Genomic DNA, 17122 nt, shown 5'->3' on the forward strand with positions numbered 1-17122 from the left:
TTGGGAGTAAGAAGAGAGTGGTATTTAATATCAGACAAGCTAGCGGTTTAAGTGGAAGATAAGAGTGATTAACAACACACAGAAGAACTCTTTATATCACAATTAGCCCTGAAAAACAGACGATGAAACTGGTGCAAAGAAAACGACATTAGCAACGTGCTGGAACAACATTAGGCTACGCTGCAGAGTAGCCACGAGACACGACAAGACATAGACGTGGTCTGAAAAGCAGTTTAACAAGAGTTAAGACATCCCACACGGTGGTGGACATGGCTTGGCGAGACATTCCGGCACTTGTGATTGGAGTTTTCTTGAAATAAGGGTGTTTTAGGGTGGGGGTGACTAAGGTGGGGCACTTCACTCACACATCTACAACCGCTGCACTGGGTGCTGCTTTGAATCCGCACCACGAGTAAATACTGCAGGTGCCCTCAGCACCCATGAAGAGGAAAACAGAAATGGGAGGACTGGATCAAACACCTACAGAGGCTGATCCAAGTCAGGCAAGAAGTAAACATCTTTGGAGTGTTTTTGTTGTGATGAAGCTGACATGAGCATAGCAACATCAAGATTTTTTTATCATATGGCAAGTTCTCCACCAGCGGTTTAAGGTCTGGGTGATAAGGGAGTGTAGGTGAGAGACTCACAACTTCTGTCTCTCAGTATGGGAAGAAGCCCTGAGAGCCAAAAGTAGTGAGATAAAGGTAAAGAGAAACCCTGACACTGTACATATGTGGAAACGGTGACATTCGACCCTGTTTAAGACTGCAGAGGACAGACATGACAGACTACAGCTCCACCAGCCTTCACACTCTACAACTGAAGGAGATCGGGTCATGAAGATCACAATCGGAGATTCACAATCGTAACGATTAACTGCCCTCGTGCTGTCAGTATAGAAATCCATGATATTCATGCAGTATTAACATAGGAAACAAAAAACAGACCAATATTATTTCTTCTAAACACAAATAAATTGATTTTCCAAGAACTTGATGAGAATGGCATCTGGCAGTTGATGTATATCTTTACATTGTACTGGGATGTAAACAGATTTTTGTTAGCCTGACTGGCATGGCCCCAAACCCACACTTCAGATCCTTTTACACCCCAAACGAGAACTGTTCCCCTCCCTCCCCATCTCTCCCTCTGTCCTCAGTCTGTAGCTTCCTCGTCTCTGTGATAAGATGAGCGTTCAGCGGATGTACACGTCTCTCCCCCAGTCGTCTTGGTTCTTGTTGCGGCTCATGTTGGCCCCTGTGTCCACAGGGTCCTGGCAGTAACGCTCCCTCAGTTTGGCGCGTCCATGCGGCTGCGTCTGGCTCGGCATTGGAGGATGGTTCAGGTTTTCCTGGTCCGGCTCTGCACCTTCGTCTTCCCAGGAGGCTTGTCGGCCATGATGTTGAGCCAGGTGGAGGCGGCTGCTCCCACCCCCTCGGTAGGGCTCTGGCTCTTCGTAGGGGTCAGTCTCAATGTCCATGCAGGAGTCACCAGCCTCAGTGTATGCTGAGTCCCGGCTGCCCTGGGTCTCAGAGTCAAAGGTGTCTTGCCGTGACAGGCCCCGCCCACTACCCCCTCGTAGCTGACCACGAGACGAGCGCAGGTACGCCTGTTGCTGGTGCTGCTGCTGAGGCTTTCCTCCCACGTCTGTCTGATAGTCATGAAGAGTGCTGCTCCCACCACACTCTGTCAGACCCCCTTCCCGCTTCTGCTCTCCGTGCACCAGGTATGGACCCTGCAGTGAGTCACACCCATGCCACAAAAAAAACATGCAAAGACACAAACGGCAGACCAAACTGTCAGTAGTTAGTCACCAGGATTAGCAAACAGCACAGAACAGAAAGGCAGACTGAGGATCACCAGTTAAAAGCATTTAAGTCAAATTTGAATCACACATATTCCATATTTGCACAGTGCGCACACACATCAACGTATACACATTGTGCAAACATGAAAATATCAAATTACTTCTCAGTTAGTAAAACAGATTAATCCTGCTAATCTATTATTCTAAAATATGACATCTATGTGCAAACAAAAGCAAACCCAACCCCACGTTCAACACGCTAAACAGATCATCTACCATTGCAACAGTGCCATCTGCTGGTTGACTGCACTAATAGCTAAACATAGCAGCAATAAGTAAATGAACATCGGAATTTATCAGCTCTGCATCATGTTATCTTTATACTTAAACCGTTTTAGATAAATCAGGAGTGAGGTGTATTTCTAATTTGTAGTTATTTTATTTTTATTTTTTTTAAATTACTTTTGTTGCTCTTGACTGTGTAAAAATGGTAGACATCCATTTGGTGCACCGTCACTTCCCAGTTGCCATGCTGTCACAAACATAAATGTATCTGACAGTCTTTCATCTCATTATAGTTAATGAGTAACCAGTAAGGACTGATGCAAAACAAAACAAAACCCATTAGTCTTTTGTTGTTATCCTGATGATAAACTGATTAAGGTGGACAGAGTGTTAGAAACGGCCTCTGACAAACTAAGCCTTTCTATTTGAAGAGGCGGACATGACTTGCTGTTTTCAGGGCGGTACCATGGCAACACAGAGAAGGACAGCAAACTGGATTCAGCCTCTTGGAGGAAAAAAAGTGCTGAAGAAATGAGGCCATAGAGCTAACGAGGGCTGGGTGGGGGCAGCAGATATGATTTTACTCAAGACAACAGTAAAGGGAAAGGGCATCAGGAGCAGAGGTGCCAAGTCCAGGGATTTGAGTTGTGTTGCTTTCACAGTTTTAAAAGGTACACAGAAGGAAGCGCTGACCCATTAAGATACAGACTTAAATATTTTACTCGTATGTGTTCCTAAATTAGCTGTTCATGTGTGGGGGGATTGACTCCATATTGGCAGAGTTGTGAGTCAGTTTCTAAAAAGGCATAATGTGTTAATCTTTATCTGTCTTGTGTTTTCATATACAGCATAAATAAGGTTTTAATATACGATCCCTTTCGGTTTAAAGGGTTTCTGAGATAGGATCAAGTTGCCGGAGTGCCCCCCACCCTCTCGATGTTGGACTTCAGACGGCATGCTCTTCCTCTTTCCCCTCACTGGCTACAGCACCGTCCATATCAGGCCACAGATCCATATTTCTGCGCAGGGAGGTGAGCACCTGTACCTGCAGGTTGGAGACGGGCTCAGGGGAGGCGGCTAGGGCCGCAGTGGCCATGGTGCGGTTGAGCAGAGGGTTGGGAGGGTTGCTGCTCGGCGGGTGTGTCGCCTTCCAGTATGCTTCCAGGTAGTCAGCCAGGTGTTCACATGCATCTTCCAGCTGGTTCTCGTCCAGGATTATGTCAAACAGTTCCTGCAGCACCACAAAGTAACAGTTAGTTTATTTTACAAGGCCGGAATGTATTAATTTTCTCCCAGAGACTGTGAGTCATTCTATTTCAACAAATCACAAAGCAGAACTCACAGGTGGGCACTGAGCCAATTTGTCAGCTGCAACCATCTGCACATTTAAATGTTTAGCCTGGGATTTCCCCCTGGATTTAATAAGCCTCTGGAGAACCTGCAGAGAATTAACCGAACAGTTAACTAAAAAATCACCTCTTCCTCAAGAGAAATACAACCCTAGTTCCAAAAATGTCAGGGCACTGTGTCAGATGTAAATAAAAACAGAATTAAATGATTTGCAAATTCATAAACTGATATTTTATTAACAATAGAACAGAGAAAACATTGAATGTTGAAAGTGAGACACACTATTTCAGCAAAAATATCAGCTCATCTTGAATGTGATGACAGCAACAAAAGGCTGGAAAAGTAAGTGGAACTACGAAGAAACAGTGGGAAGAACTAATTAGGTTAACTGGCAACAGGTCAGTGACATCACTGGGTATAAAAGGTCTCTCAGAATTAAAGATGAGCAAAGGTTCAGCAATCTTCAAAAATCTCTGCTGGTATGGAGGCGCATTTGTGCCTATGGAACTGGCAACTTGCATAAGGTATATACAGGTATATAAAGGTATGTACAAGTTTTAGAGCAACATACGCTCTAATCCAAATTATGTCTTTTTCAGGGATAGCATTGTAAATTTCAGCAAGATAATCCTAAACTACATACTGTATCTATTCCAACAGCATGGCTTCATAGCAGTGTCCAGGTTTGGACTGACCTGCCTGAAAGTCCACACCTTTCACCAACTGAAAGCATTTGGAGCATCATGAAATGCAAAAATAAAACAGAGGGACAGTTGAGCAGCTGGAATCTAATATCAGGCATGAATGGGACTACATTCCTCTCCCACAGGCCTAGTAAGTGGTCTCCTCAGCTCCCAGATGTTTTCAGACTGTTGTTAAAAGAAGAGGGGATGCTACACAGTGGTGAACACAGACCTGTCCCAACACTTTTGAGATATGCTACCATCAAATTCAACATTTGATATGTTTCCTATATTCTACTGTGATTAAAATATCGGTTTATGAAATTTGTACATTACTGCATTCAGTTTTTAATGACATTTTACGTGACGTTCCAACTTTTTTGGGGTTTAGACATTTCATACAGAGAATAAATTCATTAAGAAACAAAAAGCATCAAAATGTCTTGAAATCAATCAAAATTCTGTTGTTTATTACTCTCAGGCCATCTGTTTCCTTACCTTGGGTGAGGCTATTTTGATATAGACGATAATAGGAGCCAAGGACGTCTTAGCCAGCTGAGAGGGGTGGTTGATGGTGTCTGCATCAAGAGCAACGAGCTGGAGGGTGCGGGCCAGCTCAAAGATACGCTCAATCTCACTCTGCACTTCAGCTGAAGGCCCAGAAAACATATAAATACATTGAAACAGAAAACAATCAGTAAATGAGCTGCTTTCTCTGTTGCAGCTCTCTCTATATGCAATATGTCCTTAACTTTGTGTACAAATATATAACCAACACGTTAGTACTTACTCATGCATGCCTAAATCTAAAAAAAATGTTTAAAAATTAAAACACTTTCAAGCATATGAATCTGATTGGACCACAGTTTAAGTTCCATTTACGCAAAGCTAAATGGAGCACTGCGGCATCCTCATTCAGTTGCCACCTCCAGACATTTTCTTCACTGCGTCTAATTGTTTTTAATTCAAAATGGTAAGGAAAGGGGGCACTTAGAAATGAGATGCCTGTGGTACTTGGAATAGCTCACAATAAGGGCACAGTTTCTCACTAAATACATAAATGACCACAACTAAAACAAGCAAGAAAGAAACAACGACATGGAACATTAGTTTTTGTTAGCACTAATAGGAAATCATTCTATCATCTGAGCTACTCAAGTCTGTGGCGTTATGTTTTCATTGTTCCTCGATGGCAGCCTACAACAGCTTGTCAGTTGATGTTTCAAACACAGTTCCACTTTTTATCTGCCTGCTGACGTGGATGGAGAGAGATTAAGAACTGAAAACCAGAACGCTCCTCGCCTGCCTGGTCAAACATCAGCGCCTCCAAGGTGTGCGAGCTGCCAACCAACTCAGTGGCAGAGAGAGATAACAGGGGCAAGGCAATCTGCAAAGAGACGCTGCCAGCACACATTTCAGCAGCCTACACAGGGCCGAGGGACAGACAATAAAAGCTGGAGGCGAAACAGGGCCTCAGCAGATTGATAAGAAATGTGAACTCAAATATTCAAATACGGAACTTGGCAAAGTTTTCATTGACTTCAACAAAGAACTGGGTCTCTGTAAATTTGAATTTGATGGTAGAGAAAAACTTTCTCTCCCAGCATGACAAGACTGAGTTTATAAAGTGAGGTGCTGCCTTTCCTGAGGTGTGACAGCAAACATATAGTACAGCGATAGGATTAAAGATCACAATATAAGGGTGTGAAAGTACTCTCTGCCTACTTGAGAGTTTAGATGCGTAGAGCAGGGCTGCCAGCCGCTCCACTGGCCTCCTACAGATCTCTTTCTGCTTGGGTTTTGTAATGTTTTCCTTTTTGTTAGTGACTACAGGCTGTCACACAGAAGTATGAGGAACAGAGAAACTGACAAGCAAGCAGACAGGCAGACAAACAATGTATGAGCAGATGATGAATATAGTTAGAAGAAAAAGGGGGAGGAGGAAGGAAGAGAGGCTTCATTGTTTTGTTGCAAGGAGTGCATACGTACCCAGTACGTCTGAATCAAAAGACAGAGGAGAAGGAGGAAGATTGGTGGTGGAGGAACAAGGGGAGGATGGGTGAAGGGCAGAGAAGACAGGATGAAAAGAGAGAGGAGGCCAGATCAGACTCAATCAGAGCAGGTATAAAAGCTTGTAGGTCTTTTGATGAGGTACGGAGATGCCAAAAATGCCAGAAATGCACTCAAGGACCCCGTAGTGTTTTGTTGGGAACACAGAGCACTTCTCACCATTTTTTTTAGCAGAAGTCCAAACTATTTATCATCTTTTAAACTCCAGGCTTCTACAGCATAATTTTGATAGATGTACACTTCCATGCATTTTTTCTTTTTTTGGTGAAATAGCTAAATTTGCAATGTAATCTGCAAACTGAACTAACTCTAAAAAGACACAAAACAATAAATCTGGTGATATTTCACATTTGTCCTATTATTAACAATGTGAAGTCTCATGAGATTTATTTGCCTGTAATACTGAGACCATCTGTTGTCCAAAAACTATTGAAAACACAAGATTCTTTTGTGCTGTAAGCTCACATTAAGAGACACCTTGTCCTGCTGTTTCAGTAACATAAGCTAAAGACTACAATACCCAGCTGTTTTCATGAAGTTGTTTCGCACTGGGGCTGAGCATATCTGCCTATCTTCATAGAATAAAGACAACACTTGCTGCAATATAGATATGAAACACAGATAGTGGAAGATGTTCAGCAACGCAACATGATGAACAAACATATCTACACTGTTCTGGTCCAACTAATAGATAAGATCCTAACTTTTATCAAGTCTTGTCAGACTGGTATTTTCTGAGCTTTTTGCCCAGTGGTAATCACAGTAGCTTGTCTCACCCAGGCTTGAGCGAGTACTGGAGCGCTCAATGATGGTGTGTTTGCTGGGGTTGTTAAGCACTGAACGTTTGGCCAGAGAGATGTCTGCTGTCACCCGCGTGATGGATATCCTGAAACAGGGAAACAGCATGTTACTGGGGTAATAAAAAGAGACCTATTCAATTATATTCCATATAGTGGGAAGCTCTCATTCTTACCTGCCCTCAAACTTGTGTTTCAGAAAATCAAAGAGTGCTTTTTGCATCATGTCGGTCACCTATGGAATAACATCAGACATTAGATCCACACCATGGAAGGGAAATTGCATGATGCCACATTTCTATCTGTACCTCATAGCCTTTAAGCGAAGGACCCACAAGAATGATGGGTCTCATGGAGGGAACCACATCATAGGGAGGGACATGCTCCATCTGGACCAGGAAAAGACAGCACCGGAATTGGGGTGATTCACGTTGTCATGTCGCGTTTGCACGTACACTCACAGTTTCACATGCCTCACACAGATCTGCAGCCACACAGTTACACTCATGCACAGGCTCCTGTACTCTTCCTCTCATGTGATAAAGTTAGATTGATGGATGACAAGTTTCAGAGTCCATTTGTTTTATTGAGTGTCTGTGAGTGTTCATAGGAAGGGATCAATTTTGAACTGAGAGCAGTGGCCTCTATTTCTAAGTCTGCAGTTTGGCTTAATCAAAATGTCCATAATTAAACCAGACACGAGCGTGTCAGGAGAGCTCTCGTGACTGTGCTGCAGCCATGAAAACAAACATCATACTTCACACTTTTTTTTGTTATGCATGAGCACTGGATGGGAACTGTCAAATAATCATTCACACTAATAGCTGTGGTATGATTTTTAGAGTAGAATTATTCTGAAAAACAGCGATATGAATACATAGACTTGAAACTGAAATCTAAAGAGCTGTTTACACAAAAAAACTGACAAACCCACACAGAGACTTATATCGAACACCCACACACAAACATGATCCATACTGCAGCACATGAACTTTAGGTTTATTTGTACCTTATGAATCATGACAGGAATTACTCATCTATATGAAATCCATACGCATCTTCCAGCTTAAAAAACTACTTTCAGTTGGGTAAAAACAGTCACACGTCTTTTGGAATCTGACAAGAATAAAATTGGATGTTTTTTTTTCTTTCTAGATTTGTATTCTGTGCATGTCCACTCCACTGTGTGTATTGTACAGCACTTCAGGCAGCAGAAAGTACTGGAGTGACCCGTTCCACTGCATTACATTGTATAAAGCTGAACAACGGAAGCTCATTTCACCTCATTTGTATTCACGAGAGCTAAAATTACATAGTTTAAAAGCTTCCAAATGGCTCTTGTCAGTAAAGGGTGCAAAGCTGGAGCACTTAATATAACAAAGCTACTCATTTATTTTGAATAAAATGTGGATGTTGCATATTTTAGAGTGGTGAGTAACAGGAATGATGGTGTACATCAAATGCAGCTAGGAATTACCATGTATGCAGAACAGAAATAAAATAACAACTAAATATATATAAAATTTGTTCAAGGTTTAGAATGAAAACATTCTTCAGTGAGGTAAAGATGCATTCATGAACTTTAAAAAGAATGTTTTACTACTAAAATAGGTTTGCATGATTTACTATTTAGAGAACATTATAATTCTTATAATTTATTATACTGCAGCCAGTGTAGTCACTTTTTGTCTAACATGTTTCATTTTAGCTGCAGTCTCTTTAAGGACTCCATCACAAAAAACCCCAGTCTGTCCTGACTCTGACTGGTTGAAAATGACGGAGAGCTACTGATTCCTCCGCTCTCTTCCACGAGGTCGACATTATAATATATGTCATGGTGATGTAATTAAAGCGAAGCCAAATTTAATGTTTCAATGTACATCTTTCCACATGTGCTACTTATACACAAACTGGCATAATATGACAAAAAACTAGCGTAAAGAAACATCCTGCTCTTTGGGGCATACACTAATTTGTGTCCAATTAAAAGATTTCCTTTTATATCCTACCCCAGGACTTCAAATTTGCATACTGCATAATGGTGCCCAGCGCTCGCTCGGGCTGACTGAAGAGTGGGCTCTCCAATGTGTAGCCTCACTAAAAAGAACAAAACTAAACATGCTGATCAAGTACTTTGCTGGCTAATTAATGGGACTTTTAAAGGCCAATCCCCCAAAAGCATGATATAACCGCTTTAATATTCCAACCAAACAAATCAGTATTGAGCAGATGCTGCGATAGCTACTGCAGCGTAAATGTTGTCCATATCTCTTACCCCTAATATTGATTAGCCACTTATGATATCATATGCTGAGCATAAATTGTACTGAGAGGCATAAAAACAGCCAAATGTGGTCTCCTGTCACTGAAATTAGCCATGGTGAATTAAAATGAGAGCATGTCAGGATGCATTACAGCCACACTCTGACTAACAGGGTCTGGGACACATCTGCACCTGCATCTTCACACTGGCAGCTGTGATACAAGCTCAGGGGAAATGACAGATGCAACACCATGATTTACAAGAGATTCTCTGGATGTTTTGGATTTAATGTGCATTTGGATCAAGAAGAACTGAGTGACGACCACAAGCTACCACAAGCAGGGCAACATGAAAAGCGACAGGATTAAATGTTAGATGTTAGTGTTGAGAACAAACCACACTCACCGACTTCTGTTTCTGTTTAGCTGGGCCACCTACGGTATCATTCCACATAACAGCAAGAAGAGACAAAAAAAAAAAACACAAAACACAAGAGCACATTTAGTTATTGACAGGTTAGGATTAGGAGGGAATTGGGAGATGAGTTGTTTATTGATTAGAGTTTACACCAACTGCCTCTTTTTAAAACAATAGTATCAGCAGCAACACCCATTTCAGAGAGTATCAGTTAGTTCAAGGCCTCCCCAAGCTAATCAAGCACAGAAGCACACATCCAAACATATCTTAGCATAACCATCCAGACTGAAGCCCGAGGGGCCAAACAGGGTTAGATTTGGCAGCAGGGATGGTTAAGTTGTGAGCAGCTAGCGAAAAATTGGGAAGGGAAGGAGAGATTACACCTGACCACATCTTAGAGGATGAGTTCAGGAAGGAGAAGGAGAAGGAGAAGGAGGGAGATTGGTGAGGTAAGTATGATTTTCTGGGCCCCTAATGTTACCTTCTTAAAGAAGGGCAGTCGGTGGGCGTTGGCCTGGGGGGACGTTACACTGCCTGACATGCCCTTGGAGGAGCGAGGGTCACCCTGGGACTCAGGGGGCTCCTCAGCATCCAGGTCGAGGGGATCAACGTCAAAGGCCACCGTGGACATGTCCACGTGAGCTGATGATTGGGCGGGTTGGTGGTGCAGAAGTAAAGAACAGAGGTCGAAGAAGAAGAGCAAGCGGCATGAGGTGACGGGAAAGAGATTAGAGGAAATAACAAAGAAAAAGCAAAAGGGGGAAGAATGAAAAGAAAGCAGAATGTGAGAGGTATTCAGAAGGAGACAAGAGATGGTGATATAGTATGATTCAAACAATTTAAAAGAAGAGAACATCAGATAATCATGAAGCGAAACACAGATGTAGAGTGTCATAACAATAACAGCAGAGAAGAAGATGAATTCAGTGCGAAAGCAACTAAAGTTGAAGCATAGATGTGAAAGAAGTGAGGAAAAATGAGGAGCTGCAGAGGAAACTGAGAGAAAGAAGGTGGCAGAAAAAAAAGGAATCAAGCTAAGAAGAAATTTGGGGGTTTGAGTTGTTGGTGGTGATGGTGGACAGAGATGGGAAGTGTCCAATTTTAAAGGCTTCCTTTGGGATTTTGGGAGATAAACCAATTCATTTTTGGTGGAAAGCTCGATGTAGAAGTGGAAATTGATACCCATGTTGGCCAACAACTTTCTAGCTTAGTAGGAGAAGCGATCTGGCAGTTTAAAAAAATGACAAAATCCACATACTAGTCCCTGAAGAGCTGAAACTAACCAGCTGCTGTTGGTAGCTTCACATTTAATGGAAAGATGACACAACTCTCCTTTCAGAGCTTGAATAAATATGTTTCCAAAAATGTTAACTTTTCAACTTTAAGTCAGGTAGGAACCTTAGCACAGTAGCTCAGTTTGATAAAGAAAGAAACTATCAATCTCAGTTGTTTAATTTGCTCCATTTTCACGTCCGAGAAGTCAGCTCTGTATCATCCCTGTGAAGCAAACTCACACAAACCAGAGAACTTAACAAGTTTAATGAGTGTGGTCCATTCTCATCTCTATTTCAGTCCTGTCCTGCGTGCTAATGACACACCTCCTAAGACTTCTCTCGCTCCACACAGCAACCCACTGAGACATACTGTGATTAATCATCATGCCTGAATAACTAGCCAATTAATATCTTCATCTAATTATCAGGGGCCCGTCTCAACTCACTCGCTCTCATTGTCAGGGCTGCGCACAAAGAAATTATTGTGGCACCTGACAGGGACACCGTGTGACCTCACCTGTGCCGGGTGGGGTGGGCCTTCGGGTTCCCGTAGCAACATCGAGACTAGAACTTCCTCCTGATTTACTGTAATGGTGAAAGCAAGCACAAATATGTCAAATCATATCCAGTGTCATCCTTATTCTAAACTATTTAACTTCAGTTTTCTTTAAATGTTGCTCAAAATGATCATGATAAGCACATACATTCCTGGATTGTACCTGTAAATACAGAGAACACTAGAGCCCAGTTTGTGTATACTGAAGTTGCGCAGAGGAATAAAGTGACTCACGGCAGCGCTTTTGTCTATTTCAGTATGATTTACGTTGCCTGGTAGATGAGGAATGACTCATGTTCGACCTGTTTCAAAAAGTGGGGTTGATGTTTGCGTTGCTGATGCTATAGATAAAGATGGCCTTTCATGCTTACCTGGAGCTGAGCCGGTTTTGTCTCATTCGTTGTTCCTGCAGCATACGAGTGTTCTCCAGTTTGACAGGGCTGGGAATGAAGCCCACCTCACAGCCCTCCTTCACCAGACGCCCAATCCACCAGTCATTGTTGTACTTCTGCATACACAGTCAGGCAGCAATGATACATCAGCTCTTGTGGCAAATACACAGTTATGTTTACCATTGTTTTTCTCATGCTTTTTATACACTGTGACCAAAATGATAAGATGCAGCCGCACAACGTTATACTCTCTGGTCTTTAAAGGCTTGTCACTTGGACACTGTTCTTGTCTGTACCTTTTTTTTTACCAAGATTTTTATGGACCTTAAGAAACCAGAGAACTACTTTTATCTATCTTTTTATTTCACCAAATTTGTACACCTATCTATCGCTGCACTGCAGCTTGTGTTGCTGCTGACACCCACTCATGGCCTGGCTACGGTTTACACTGAAGGAGGCTTTGCAGTAAGATACAGCAAAGCATGAACCCTCCCTTGGCTTTCCACCCACCACCACTGCTAGTTGTTTCAAGGGGGAGAAGCTTGAAGCTTTGCTGTTGAAACCCTCTGCCCTATACCCTTCCAGAGTTCTTCGACAGCCAGAATGATTACAAGCACGGTTGAGACACGCTACAGTTACAGCCCGATCGGGATTTTAAGTCGGACCACTGTCTCCCGTATACAAGCACAGGAGGAGATGAGTTATTGACTGAAGTACGTGAGACACCGTAATACAGCTGACTGTGTGAGTAAATGTTCAAGACGTTCTGCTGTGTCTAACTTTCTCTGAGGGAGATCATTGTACTTGTAAGCTGATTTCACTGCATAGATGTTGTCTTTCAGTTACTTGAAGGGAGATTCTGTCAGATGATGCTGTGGTTGTAAAGTCAAGATTTTATTAGAGCAGAGTGACAGTCTGGAAATGATCAAAGTGATCAAATAGGATATTTCTAAATTCCATTTTCTGACGCGCTTAGTTGTCTGACAAAAGAAAGCATTATCTGGGTGTCTTAGTCTACTTTTGAGAAGAATGCTTCATACAATTTTGGTCAAACTAACCAAGTGTCATGTAAAAATGCTTAGTGTTATCAAATCTGTGTTCTAAGTTAGAGAATTTAAAGATATTGTGTACTGAAATCAATCATGGCTTTACGTTTTATTGTGTATAGGCAAGAGGTTAAGAGAGTATGTGGGATGTTAAAACCTCTTTAATGTGCAAGAAGTCTTTGGCTTCAAAGGAAATGGCCATGCCCTGCACAGGAACATCATCGCTGGGGCCGGGGTTGTAACCGACGTTTGTGCGCACAGCAAATGCCACTGGTTTGGTCTGGAACCATATTGAGATACACAAAAACACAGAAGTGAGAGCTCAGAGGAGATTTAACAGTGTCAAAACTTTCAAAATGAATAATGACCAACCACATCACACATGTGAATGACGTACAATAGTAGATCTCTAACCTTTGCTTTCTCAAGTGTGGCAAGAGCCTGCCTGTCGGCCTCCTTCCTCAGAGCCTCGGGATCCTCCTCCAGGGACACGTCCGAGTCTGACGGCCGGCTGGTGTATGAGTCTGCAGACCCCTGAAATGCAAAGGGAATTTACATAAAGATGAGGGGGGAGAAACTGCCAAGAGAAGAATGCAGAGCCTCTGAATCATACTTTACTGAGAAAAAAAGAAGTGTACAGCCTAAAACAAACAAACATGTGGAACTCCAACTTTTCTATGTGTACAAGAGTCTAACCAGATTACCTGTTTGTTCATCTTCTATGTCCACCTTACTGTACTTTCACGCATGCGTCCCGGCCCTTAGCTGTCAGGACTGCTTCAAGAACTGAAACCTACATAAACACAAAATGGGCCCCTGGCCTTCATCTTGCATGCAAGCTGACTCTGTGTAATTTGAGGTGGAAAGGATGCATAACAACTGGCCGATATTTTCACTGAAGCCCCAGTGCAGTTGAGGTCCTAAATCTTTATGCAAAAGGAACAATAGATTTAGTGTGTGGGTGTGTCAAGTACAGACAGAAACATGGACAGAGAGGGGAAAAAATGGCCCGAGGACTGTTTATAATATCAGTGAGGATATAAATTTCTCATGAAGTGGCTACAGTTTCCAACACATTCACCACTCATGCACAGTAACTTGACTCTCTGCTGCTGACCCCAATCCAGACACCCATGCCACAATAAAAACCTGCTCCTCCTATGAGCCTGCAGCACTGGCCCAAAGTACTGTTCAGCTTCTGAAGAGTTTGAGTGTTCAATTTATATAACAATCCCACTTGTTTCTGTTTTATTTTTTGAGCTGACAGGTTGCTTGGCGCTTTGTAGGAGGTACTGACAAGCATGTGAACAGCTGAATGTGCCAGGCAGAAGAAGTGAGTCACTAGGTGTAGGTTTTTAAAATAGAGGTGAGAATGCACAAAGATGACATACACCATATGTAATGCTGATTGAACATTCTCTGCACATTTGTAGTCAGACATCACACTTAGCGAGTATGTCTCTGAACAGATGCCAGGTATCGTTTGGCAATTTGTTTCAGAACTGATAACACAGTTTGAGGGATACAATACAAACTTTTTCTAAGTTTTACAAAGTAAACCAACTTTCTCAGTGCATGAGAGTTTAAAAAGGAGCTGAATTAAATGTGAGGAAAAACTGGTTTAGTATCTAAACTTTTGGGTCTAGGTGAATTCCAGGATTCCTAGAAGTACCTCACAGGCAGTGATGTGGGATCGAGGCATCCTGTTGGGCACTTATTTGAAGAGATACCTCCTGCACTTAACTGTGAGAACTAAAGTTAAACACAGCGGCCTTGTCTTTCACCTCTATAAATGTTTACTTGAGACCTTATACAAACCATTCACTTTGTTAGTGTATGGTCAAAATCTCATCACACACTTTAGATTCTTGGGCCTTTCGAAGTGAAGCTAAGAACCAACCCGAATTTGAACTTTGAGTACTTTTCATTACAACTTTGTTTGGCAATTCCTATGACTCACTAAATGTACTTTAGATTCTAACGTAATGATAGGTTGTTGATGGACACTACAACATGCAGTGTAAGAAAGGAAATGATTCTCTTCTTGCTAGGACAGGTTGCACAACTGGCGTTTTCTATTGGATGGTTACGTTATACCTAAACACCAAATAATATTTGCTGGTCAGAGCTAATAGAGAAACTCTGCATTTCATCATAAACGTTGGCGGCTGTCTTTTTCAGTTTTAACTTGCTCACATGTTTAGACTATTTTGGATATGTTCTTTCTCTGGTTACAGGGGTGGCTGTGGCTCAGGAGACCGAACAGGTCACGCTTTAATTGAAGAGTGGTGGTTCAATCCCCAGCCTCTCTAGTCCATATGTTTATTATCTTTGGGCAAGATACCATACTCCAAAGATGCTGCAGATGGGCTCAGTGTTGTAACAAAGAAATCCACTTAACAAAGTTTTTTAAATGGTCAACAGGACAAGAAAGCATTTAAATTCAGTTCATTCACCAGCAGCTATATAAATATACATACATTTTAAGTAAACCCTTGGCTATCTCTGCAGATGTATTCATCAATAATAGAGGGTATTAGTATAATTATCTGATTCATTTATGTGAGAGGTTGTTCAGACCTGGTATCATCATACAGTACATAAAGTGTGGTCCAATCATAATGCACAGCTTTAAGTTCTTGTATAACACATCTGATATGAACCCTCTGAGGTCTATGATCACGCCGGCGTGATCAGATCGCATGACGTCATTAATGGGCTCAGATCCCAGAGGGTTAAAATGCATCCCTTCATGCATTCTGAGTGACCACTTGCAATTTGATCTCATAAATAAACACATAGCATTCATCAGTTTCTGACCTGCCTCAGTTGCATTTATCTCAGAATGATTTGACAAATGAATGATATGAGAGAAATAATAAATTATTAGTGATGTTGCAGAGATCAGAGTCTGTGAATCTTTGCCAACTACTGACACACAAAGTGAAGCCTTTAAACTCTCTGCAGTTGTGATTCTGGAGCGGTCTCTAAAGGAAAGTCTGAAAACTTAAGCTCAAAATAAACTGCAGCTTTACTGCCTGTTACACATCCATGGGCTGTGTGTGCTTTCTAATGTACAACACACAGTGTTCCACCTTTGCTGCAATGCTCTCTTTCAAGTTTTGCTTTGTTACATTAAAAATCAGTTCTGAGGAGCAGAAATGTATCACTCCCAGAACTGACAGAACAAATCGGCTTTGGTGCTGCGCTTACAGCTGCTTTGTTCACTGTCACTGCAGGAATGAGCACAAAAGAACAAGCAGGAGGTTTTCTGTGAATTACACAACACATTTTTACAAAACACTTTTTTTTCTCAGAAACTGGAGAAGCAAAAAAACATCATAGAGAAAACTGCTGCTTGTATGCATGTGATCCTTCAATGTGACCCAGAACACATTTGTATCCCTTCTGCAAATGTGAAGGTTCCCTTCTCTTCATTGTAGAATAAAAAACGACTAATCTCAGCGACAAGAAAATAAAAATAATAAATGAAAAACTGAAAGCTCAATGCACCAAGTACATTTGAGTCTGTGTTATAAAATATCTGAGATGTACAGCCCTGACAAATGGAATGGATTTGCCACACATGGAGGATGTTCATTCCGCTTGTAATCAACTTGTAATTTACATCTCTAAAACAAACACCTGCACAAGTCTAAATATGCAAATGAGTCTTCAGTTAAAACAGAGTGTCCAGAGCTTAACGACCTGTTGTACCTGGCTGACTGACAGGAAACATGACCCCAACAAAATAAACAATGCAAACGATTGTAACATTTCCTCAAGAAGGTAATTTAACTTGGAGTGCGGCAAACAATGTTGGCTGTTCCAAGTCAGAAAATTTTGTTTAAACTAAATGGGAAGGCTGTATGAGGGAAACTGGTCGATAAAGAAAGGCGTAAAGTGAGTCAGGACAAAAAACTCAAAGAAATACATCTGAAAATAGAACGACAAAAAAATAGAAGACAAATGGGCAGAAACAGAAGTCAATATTTGTGACTGAACTGTAAGAAACTATCTAAAGGAAATGGGATTTACATCCAGAAAAGCCAAATGTAAGCCATAACTAACACATAAAACGAAGAAAACGTGGTTACAGTTTGCTAAAGACAAGCAGTCTTAGACTGTGGGTTACTGGATGAAAGTGGTATTCAGTGATGAATCACCAACCTACATTGGACA

At 41.7% G+C, this 17122-nt stretch overlaps 1 protein-coding gene across 5 annotated transcripts in view; it reads right to left on the reverse strand.

The window, feature by feature from the left end:
- Positions 1-17122, reverse strand: part of cacnb1 (calcium channel, voltage-dependent, beta 1 subunit) — a 32851-nt gene continuing 15729 nt past the window's right edge. For 2 of the 5 annotated variants that reach the window (XM_072368443.1, XM_072368447.1), the window contains 12 exons: positions 13355-13474; positions 13098-13220; positions 11874-12010; positions 11464-11531; positions 10154-10314; positions 7301-7381; positions 7169-7227; positions 6957-7081; positions 4624-4769; positions 3435-3530; positions 3138-3323; positions 1-1735 (listed from right to left, as the gene is read on the reverse strand). In XM_072368443.1, the coding sequence (XP_072224544.1) occupies positions 1196-1735; positions 3138-3323; positions 3435-3530; positions 4624-4769; positions 6957-7081; positions 7169-7227; positions 7301-7381; positions 10154-10314; positions 11464-11531; positions 11874-12010; positions 13098-13220; positions 13355-13474 (1842 nt within the window). In that variant the 3' untranslated portion in view covers positions 1-1195. Of the gene's footprint in view, positions 1736-3137; positions 3324-3434; positions 3531-4623; positions 4776-6956; positions 7082-7168; positions 7228-7300; positions 7382-9660; positions 9690-10153; positions 10315-11463; positions 11532-11873; positions 12011-13097; positions 13221-13354; positions 13475-17122 lie in introns of all 5 variants that reach the window. The other 3 variants (XM_072368446.1, XM_072368445.1, XM_072368444.1) reach the window with 3 other exon arrangements.

Source organism: Leuresthes tenuis, unplaced genomic scaffold, assembly GCF_036924035.1.
Source record: "Leuresthes tenuis unplaced genomic scaffold, fLeuTen1.0.hap1 SCAF_17, whole genome shotgun sequence".
NCBI lineage: Eukaryota > Metazoa > Chordata > Actinopteri > Atheriniformes > Atherinopsidae > Leuresthes > Leuresthes tenuis.